Source organism: Mustela nivalis (genome assembly GCF_964662115.1).
Source record: "Mustela nivalis genome assembly, chromosome: 4".
Taxonomy (NCBI): Eukaryota; Metazoa; Chordata; class Mammalia; order Carnivora; family Mustelidae; genus Mustela; species Mustela nivalis.
In genome coordinates, this window is record NC_139023.1 from 125197330 (window position 1) to 125207261 (window position 9932).

General features: G+C 36.9%; 1 protein-coding gene across 1 annotated transcript; it reads right to left on the bottom strand.

Annotated features, from left to right (window-relative positions):
• Window positions 1-543: 543 nt before the first annotated feature.
• Window positions 544-882, bottom strand: LOC309862918 (large ribosomal subunit protein mL64-like; the record flags this gene model as incomplete). The annotated part of the gene is made up of 1 exon (XM_082727334.1): window positions 544-882. The coding sequence occupies one exon, from the start codon at window positions 880-882 to the stop codon at window positions 595-597; it is 288 nt and encodes a 95-aa protein (XP_082583460.1). The 3' UTR covers window positions 544-594.
• Between the last annotated feature and the right edge of the window lie 9050 nt (window positions 883-9932).

The window sequence follows — 9932 nt, forward strand, 5'->3', positions numbered from 1 at the left end:
CTGAATTTTATGGTCAACATTTATGTATATGTTAAAATTCAAACTAAGAAGTCAGACAGCTTGATGGTTATTGATCCGTAAGCTCTGCTTCCATGGCTATGAATACAGAAATACTGAAAATGACTGCTCTGATTGAATCAAAGGTAAAGTTTTGTTTGTTTAACAAACAAATTAGTTTATGGCTAAACAAACAAACAAAATGAGTTTATGGCTAAACTCTTATTTCTTTCATTTTTTATTTGGGGGTGCCTGTATATATGTTTCTACTTTGATGGAAAAACCAATTAAAAATAGTGAAATTTGAGGGTATGTGCTTTGGTGAGTGCTGTGAAGTGTGTAAACCTGGTGATTCACAGACCTGTACCCCTGGGGATAAAAACATATGTTTATAAAAAATAAAAAATTTTTAAAAAAATAGTGAAATTTCGGGCACTATTTCGGGTGGCTCAGTGGGTTAAAGCCTCTGCCTTCGGCTCAGGTCATGATCCCAGGGTCCTGAGATCAAGCCCCACATCAGCGGTGAGCCTGCCCCCTCACCCCCACTTTTTTTTGGGGGGGGCTGTCGGGCAGCAGATTTTATTGGGAGAGGCTAGCTCAGGAACTGGGTGCCACCGAGGCTTCGGAGTCTTGGGCCGCAGCAGCAGCCAGTACAGCAGCTCGTGCCTCCTTCTTCTGTCTTTGTTTCTCCTCCTTGAGGCGTTTGCGCTGCTGCTTCTCCATGTCCTGCAGCAGCTCCTGGAAGCGGACACTCCTCGGGTCCACATGGTAGCCCAGGCGTTCCTGGGCCTCAGCCTGCAGTCGGGCCCGCCGCTCCTTGTCGGCCTGCTCCTTTTCCCTGCGCTCCTGCTGCTTCCGCAGCCAGTTCTCAATCATCTGTGGCATCTTGTTACATGACATTTGGTTGAACCATAATACCATATAATTTCTGCTTTTATTTATTGGCAAACTTATTCAACAACAATTAAATAAGTACCTACTACTTGCAAGGTAATGAGCTGTGGATTTACTATAAGGAAGAAATAACTCCAACCTTCATGGAAGATTTTCACATTTCTGATACGATTTACTCTTTTCGTTCAGGCCTATTGCTGTATCTGTGATAATTAATAATTAGCTGCTCTTATAAAATCAAGGTTATTCTTGACCCTTACCATTAGTTCAACTAGTATCACTTCAGCCTAGTAAATTCAGGTAAAACAGCAAAATGGACATTCATTCTTAGAATTATATTATTATTTTTTATAATTCTGTGACACTTTCACACTTTAAACTATTCCTGCTTATTTTCCTCCCACTTCTGATGCCCTCGGGAAATAGATTTTCAACATCTGAAGCTCATTGAGTTTACATTCTTCCTCAAGGGAATTTATAAATTTTTCTAAATTTTCTTCCACCAAAGTTTCTGGATAAATATGTAAGAAGAAAAGAGTGTGCTGTAGCTAAATAATGTGGGGAAGCAAAGTATTGACTCCCCTTAACCAGATACATTTCTTGTAGAAGTCTCCATACCCTTTAACATGCTAATGTGTATTGAGACTCAGAAAGTGTATAGAATATATTATTTCATCAAGTTGTTTGGCTTTGGAAGCCGTTATTCAAGGTCTTACAAGGGCTAGTTTTCTGAGAAATACATTTGAGGGGAAAAATGGGTTAATGCTGGCACTTAGAAAAATGATGAGTTCTAAAAGCAAACATGGGCTTTTAAGAAGACATTAGAGTTAACTCATTTCCAGTTTCACAGTGTTACTGGAATGGTATGCTCAGGAGTGTAGCAGAGAGAGAATATCTGCATTTCAACAAAGCATTCCTTTGTGAGAACAAGAAACATGGGCTGAGTGACAGTTTAATTACTTGGGAACACATCAGATGAAATTAGTTAATACAAAAATAATGATTCTGTATCTGTGTTCAGTTGGATTTTTGCTTCTAATATTCCTACTCAGTCCAGCCTTTTAATCCACAGTCTTCATCAGGACATAAATGCATTCCTACTGACCTGCAGGAAAGTAGAAAGGACAACTGATGTACTAGCTCAGGGATGGGAAATTTTTCCTATAAATGACAAAATAGTGAATAGTTTACATCCTATGGACCAAATAGTCTTTGTCAAAAGTATTCAACTCTGCTGTCACTTACAGCATAAAAACAGCCATAGACCATGCATTTAAAAAAAAAAAAATAAGAAGAAGAACAACAATAACAACAACATGGGTCTTTTACAATGGAATATTATTTATAGAAAAGGCACTAAGCCGGATTTGGTTCACAGGCCAAAGTTTGATGACCTTTTCATTACTAGTCAGAGAAAGGGCAAAAATATTCAACAGTCTGGTACAGTTGGCTAAATCCATGCAATTGAAATTTAATAGATATAATATTTTGCATTACAAGTCAACGATTCAGTTTCATAAGTATTAGAAGATAAAGACATGGCTTAACAGTACATGTTTCAGTTAATCAAAATCTCAGTGTTCTTCCATTTAATATACTTTTCAGGATAGACAATACTGTCTATAGCAGTGTCCAGAGGCCACTAAATAAAACTTTGCCTGTGTCAAACCACACTCAGGGTTTTGCATCAAAATTCTAGAAATTTCCACTTGCAAAGTGCTTTGCAAACAGGAGACACACAGGAGTATGACTGGTGAGATGAGATGACTCGGATAATGTTGCAAGAGCAATAGCCTTGAAGATAGGAGCTATTGAGCCTGGAGAATGGAAGATGTAATGACACAATGTAGCATGTCTTCAGACATACTAAGAGTTGCTTATGAAAGGTTGATCAGATTTCCGCTCAATTGTTCCTGAAGTCAGAATTGAAATTATTACATGTTGTAAAACTAAGGCAAATTTAGATTGAACAAAATGAAAAAAAAAAAAAATTAACAAATGTAGCAGCCCCCCAGGGAAATAAGTTATTTTGGCAGTCAGATCTCCCTGTGGAGGAAATCTTCAGGTCTCAAACAACTTCTTATGACACCTGTTGAAACAGAGATTTAATTATTACTTGAGCACTCAAGTCTCTATTCCCCTCAATATTCTATTACTTTTTTACCTGATAAGGTTTAGATTATCAATTTTCTTAATCATAAGAGTCCTTAGTTTTTAACTAAATTTTAATTTCTATACTGAATGCTACTAAAATCCTCTGTTAATAACGTTTATGATATTTCTGTTACTTGGCTTGTACTTGCTTCCTTTCCATGCAATGTATAATCAGGTTTCCAAAAAAAAAAAAAGGTTTTCAACACAGCCTAAAAAGCCAAGTATTTGGATGTTAACCTTGGTGTTTACAGCAGTTTATAGTGCCCTTGCAGTTTATGGTACCCTTGTGACCGATTGAGACTAGCATGTCCTTGGTCTCAATATTTAAAAAGGTTTCAGTATTGAAACGCAATGTGACTTCTTAAAAGCAAACTCTGCAGAAGTCATGTGAATCTTTGATGTGTAAGTGATAAGAATTTGCTATTTCATTATCAACCTCTCAGTCAAGCTAAGCTGCGAATAACAGCACTGATTATAATAAGACTTTTCACTGGACTTGCCCTTCAGGTAGATCCTGTAGTGGCATTCTTTGCATTATCTACCAGTGCACCTGATTGTAATTTGAAAGAATATATATTTTTTATTAATACTGAAGATATTATTGTGTGATACAATCATTGTGTATGTACAAGTTAGCTATCTGTGGTTAGTATTCTCTCCCCGTCGCCTCTGCTGTATCTTCCTCTTCTTTCCTCACAGCAAAGTACTACAAAATTCAGTTTACTTTCATGAATTCCAGTTTAAATTATGAATTAGTTTTAACTAATGGACTCAAAAATATTAGACTTAAAGAAATTCCCAAAGAAGGACCAGGAAAAGCTATAAAATAAGAAACAAGTTACCCTAAAAGGAAAAGTCAAGAAGGTTATTTTTAAGCTAGAAATTTTAAGCTAAAAATTTATATATACATTTTTTTTCTCCTAAATGTTAACTGAGGAATCAACCAGTTGGAACAAGTTTGCAAGATACTTTTTTTTTTTTTAATTTATTTATTTGACAGACAGAGATCACAAAGAGGCAGAGAGGCAGGCAGAGAGGAGGGAGCAGGTTCCCTGCTGAGCAGAGAGTATGATGCGGGACTCGATCCCAGGACCCTGAGATCATGACCTGAGCGGAAGACAGACGCTTACCCCACTGAGCCACCCAGGCACCCGCAAGATACTTATTTTTGCTATTGTTCTCTAAATGAGAGTCAGTGGACATGAAGATGTAAAATGAATTTTCATATTTCTCAACTATTTCTATTAAAATTCCGCCTGGCTTATAAATGGAATGGAGAAAATCATTATCACTAAATTATACCTTTTAATGATCTGAGCAATTTTTTTTTTTTTCTTTCTCTTACTAACATGTTAGCATGTGGCAGTGGGCTACATTCAGAGGCACAGAATTAAACATAAAATGGTATTACTTTTGCTGTCTAAAAGAAAATTCAGGAAATTCACAGAATTACAAATAGAAAATGTGGTTGCATTATCTTTTAATCTATTCCTCTACATCTTACTGAGAAATAAAATTATTTAAAACAACACTGGAAATGTTTTGCCTAAGGCAGGGCATGCATAACAATATGAATGGTCATTGTGTCAGGGTTGCCAGCTCTGAATGCTTATTCCACTTTTGGATTATAGCTTGCTTCTTCATGTCTTATTATTATTGATTTATGTTTAGGCTATATTATTGATCTGTACTGTATACTGTTAATTTAAAGGAAATTTTTCACATTTGAGTATTATGTATCATTTATAGGCATAATAAAAACGCTTTCAGTAGAATTTTTATTATTTCTTTTATTTATTTTTTTTTCTTTTTTTTAATTAAATTAATTTATTTATTTTCAGAAAAACAGTATTCATTGTTTTTTCACCATACCCAGTGCTCCATGCAGTCTGTGCCCTCTATAATACCCACCACCTGGTACCCCAACCTCCCACCCCCCCGCCACTTCAAACCCCTCAGATTGTTTTTCTGAGTCTATAGTCTCTCATGGTTCTCTTCCCCTTCCAATTTCCCTCAATTCCATTCTCCTCTCTAACACCCCTTGTCCTCCATGATATTTGTTATGCTCCACAGATAAGTGAAACCATATGATAATTGACTCTCTCTGCTTGACTTATTTCACTCAGCATAATCTCTTCTAGTCCCATCCATGTTGCTACAAAAGTTGGGTATTCATCCTTTCTGATGGAGGCATAATACCCCATAGTGTATATGGACCACATCTTCCTTATCCATTCGTCCATTGAAGGGCATCTTGGTTCTTTCCATAGTTTGGCGACCGTGACCATTGCTGCTATAAATATTGGGGTACAGATGGCCCTTCTTTTCACTACATCTGTATCTTTGGGGTAAATACGCAGGAGTGCAATGGCAGGGTCATAGGGAAGTTCTATTTTTAATTTCTTGAGGAATCTCCACACTGTTCTCCAAAGAGGCTGCACCAACCTGCATTCCCACCAACAGTGGAAGAGGGTTCCCCTTTCTCCACATCCCCTCCAACACATGTTGTTTCCTGTTTTGTTAATTTTGGCCATTCTAACTAGTGTAAGGTGATATCTCAATGTGGTTTTAATTTGAATCTCCCTGAGGGCTAGTGATGATGAACATTTTTTCATGTGTCTGATAGCCATTTGTATGTCTTCATTGGAGAAGTGTCTGTTCATATCTTCTAACCATTTTTTGATGTATTTGCCTGTTTCATGTGTGTTGAGTTTGAGGAGTTCATTATAGATCCTGGATATCAACCTTTTGTCTGTACTGTCATTTGCAAATATCTTCTCCCATTCCGTGGGTTGCCTCTTTGTTTTTTTGACTGTTTCCTTTGCTGTGCAGAAGCTTTTGATTTTGATGAAGTCCCAAAAGTTTATTTTCGCTTTTGTTTCCTTTGCCTTTGGAGAGATATCTTGAAAGAAGATGCTGTGGCTGATATCAAAGAGATTACTGCCTATGTTCTCCTCTAGGATTCTGATGGATTCCTGTTTATTATTTCTAAAGTAATGCCAAATCATGTATTTCAGTGTAATTAAAAATTTAGCCCCATTGCAAACAGTTAATCTTTTGATAATCTTGTGCAGTAAAATTCACTTATTGCCATCTTTTAAATGCAGACTGTTTGGGAGGAATATTGTCTGGTCGATGTTAACAAAGGTAACTCAACCAAAGTGCTCTTTTGGATAAATATGATTAGGAATGTTGATATATTTCCTTCTTAAATATTTATAATGACATGAGAGTCCAAGAAGCCATACAGTAAAGAAACATGTTTCACTTTGCTCTCCCATAGTTTTCAGGCTTATTTAAGGGTAAGTGTTAGTAAAAGTTTTCAGTTTAGAAAAATAATTAATGTACAAGAATACTGAAGTTCTTTTTTTTGTGTGTGAGAAGCAGAATTAGCTTACTAATATCCTGTATTAGGATAAGTAATGTTAGCTGCTCTAATGAGCAACCCTAAATTTATAGTTGCTTGGTTGGTCAAATGTTTGTTTCTTATTAGCATAAAATCCAAAGTCAATGACCTTCATCTGGGACCTCTTTTAGATAGTTCTCCCCCAAGAAATATATGAGATATCTGGTGTCCTTCCATCTCCAACATCTTAGGAGATTTTTTCTTCCAAGCTCAACTGACTAAAGAAAGAACATATCATAACATATTGTAAAACATATCATAAAAAAGACAAAGTTTTAGCTCTAACTTTGGGTTCTGTGTAAAATGTAGTAGTTCATTCACTCAAAAATATATTTTTGAGCACCTACTGTGCACCAGACCCTTATGGAGCAATGAATAGAAAGCAAAAGTCCTTGACCTCATCGAATTTACGTTCTACTGGGCAGAGACAGACAATAAGTAAATACATAGAACATTTGTACATCAGATGGTGTTAAGTATGCTGAATAGTAATCTCTATGTGCAGAGAAGCAGATAGGAATTCCAAGGGTGAATTTCAAGCAGAGTGGGGTCAGGGAAGTATTTAAAGAAGCTAAGTCAGATGGACATAGTCCCAGGCAGAGGAAATAACAAGGGACAGGCCCTAGAAGTTCAATCGTGCCTGCTGGGTTTGAAGAACTATAAGAAAGCCAAAATACTTGTCAATGGTAAGTATGGAGGAAATGAAGGGACAGGAGTAAGGAATGGTCAGAGTAGGCTGGTGAAATGATATTGTAGAGAGGCTCGGAGAAGGGGTAGGTCAGAGAGGTTGGGAGTGGAGGAAGGACTTGAGGCAGTCTGGAGGATGGGTAGAAAGTGGATGCTCAGAAGAAATCATGGTATTCTACACATGGAGATGATCATGAGGGAGGGTGGAAAGTTGAGAGCACAGCACACAGCTGTGGGCTCCAGACATGAAGTCACAGGATGCGGAGGCAAATTCCACACCTAGCCCTTAGTTTCCACAATGACAAAGCAGGAGAATGGCACAGTCCTCCCCATGATGCTGTGCCATTTTACGTATGCCAATGGAGCAAGTAGTTAAGAAAGATAGGATTCCCACAGGGACAGATATTCAGGGACCCTGCAACTTCTTCTTTGCCAGAAGTGAGAGTGTGAATTGCTATTTCCCGTCAGGGTTTGGGTAGAGACAGGAGTCTGGTCTCTACATGTTGGGCACAGGATGTTTTATGGCTGAGCCTGGAAATGTAGGAGTCTGTCAGTTTTCCTCTTGTAACATGGTCCAAAACTGTATCACATTGTCCCATCTAGGTACAAGGAAGACCAAGGAATGTAGAATATTGTCAGTTAAGAAGTTAAAGAGAACTGGATATTTGTAAACATTAGCAAAAATTATTTGTTTTGATCTTTTATAGTATGGTTCCATTGGTCATTATTTTCAAGTTTAAATGTTGTCTTTGAAAAGTGCAAGAGTGACAAAGCATTTACAACTCAAAGGTCAAGAAATAAAATTATTTTTAGAACTGGTTTAATATATTTTCTCATCAAATTTTAAGACACTGTGGGTGTCTCTGCGTATGAGTGTGAATAGTAATTCCAGATGTTCAAATCAGAAAACCTTCTTAGCAGAATATCTCTAGCATATCTAGTTGCATTTCCTTGCAAGTAGTTGATAAATCATGATAGTTTCAATCATAGCAATTAACTGATTTTTGAGTAAAAAATAATTATACTGTGTATATATAATTTAAATTGATAATTATGGTATATTTTATGGTTTTCCTATACAAAGGTATATGGCATATGGATATACATATATGGACCACATATTTAAATGGATAATCATAAATATGGTTGATTTCTTTAATATTGCTAATATGTGACTTCATCCATTCTAAGAAAAAATCAACACAAAGAGAGCATATCTATAGAATAAACTGAGGTGAAAATTGTATTTTTTAAAGATTTTATTTATTTATTTGACAGAGTGAGATCATAAGTAGGCAGAGAAGCAGGCAGAGAGAGAGAGGAGGAAGCAGGCTCCCCATCAAGCAGAGAGCCCGATGTGGGACTCGATCCCAGGGCCCTGAGATCACGACCTGAGCCAAAGGCCGAGACTTAACCCATTGAGTCACCAAGGTGCCCGAGTTGAAAATTATTTTTGAAGTCTAGCCAAAGTTACCAAAAAAGAAAAAAAAAAAAAAAGGTGTTTTATTAGTAAATTTACATAATCTTTTCACTGTTAGGAATTGCTAAAAAAAAATTACTTGATTATTTCTATTTTGAGCACAATCAGAAGTCTCTAACAAGAATTAAGTGGAAAAATAACAATGGACATAGTCAAGAGGTAACATAAAACTTCACTCTAGTCCTAGATTGATGCTTCTTAGAACACTTTTAAAAACCTTTCACACAAATCCTTAACCTCATCCAGATCTTATCAGTCTCAGCAGGATCTTATGCCCTACTTTGCTGAGATTAAGCTAGTACTGGAGAAGAAAAAACACCCATTAATATACACACACACACACACACACATGCACACACACACACACCTTCTCAGAAGCACTTTTTTATTTTTTATTTTATTTTATTTTATTTTATTTTATTTTATTTTATTTTATTTTCTGAAAAAGAAATGGTGCTCTGATATACAACTCAGTTGCCTGTACTCTGGATCACTCCCTCTTTTACATACTTGGTTATTCAATTATCCTCTTTCTCTCATCCTCTAATTCTGTGGCCTTCTTCCATTCCCTTCCCATGGTCTCTCTTCCTTTCTTCCTGTCTGCTGAGACTCCTCCTACTAAGATATCCAGGCCTCCTCATCTCCAAGGCCAGAGAGCTTTTCCCAGTTGTTTTCATCTTTATTCCCCCTACTGTTTCATTCCATACCTCTATGACAGACTCATTTGAATTCCCCCCCATAAAATTTTCCTACTTCTTTTTTAATTGCTCTGCAACTCCATTTACTTTCTTCCCATCCCTATTTAAATCTATTTCTCAAGGTTTGTCCTGTGAGTATACATGTCTTTCCCCTCAGTACTCTGTCCCTCAGAGTACACAACTCTGTTCTCATCTCATGGTCTTTAGCAATCTTGTCTGTAGAAATGTCTATCTCACTTGTATGTATCTCCAGTCCCTGTAACCTCTTTGCCAAGCTCAAGGACTATGCTTACAACAAGGTATTAGACATTTGTCTGTTGGATGCTTCCAGTGCAACCACAAAGTTAGTAGGACCAAAGAAAACTACACTTACTCCATCAGAACTAATTCCTTCTTCTGACCTATCTATCTCTTTCTAAGGTGCTTCTATTTGCTTCTATTCACCAAGGCACAGCCCTTTGATCATTTATGACATTTGGGGCCATATTCACACAACTGAAAAGCCTATAAAATCCGTGTCCATAATGCCTTTCAATCCCACTTAAACCATAATGTTTATTGTAAATCCTCATAAATTGCTTTCTCGCCTACAGGCTTTTCTGCTCTAATCCACTGA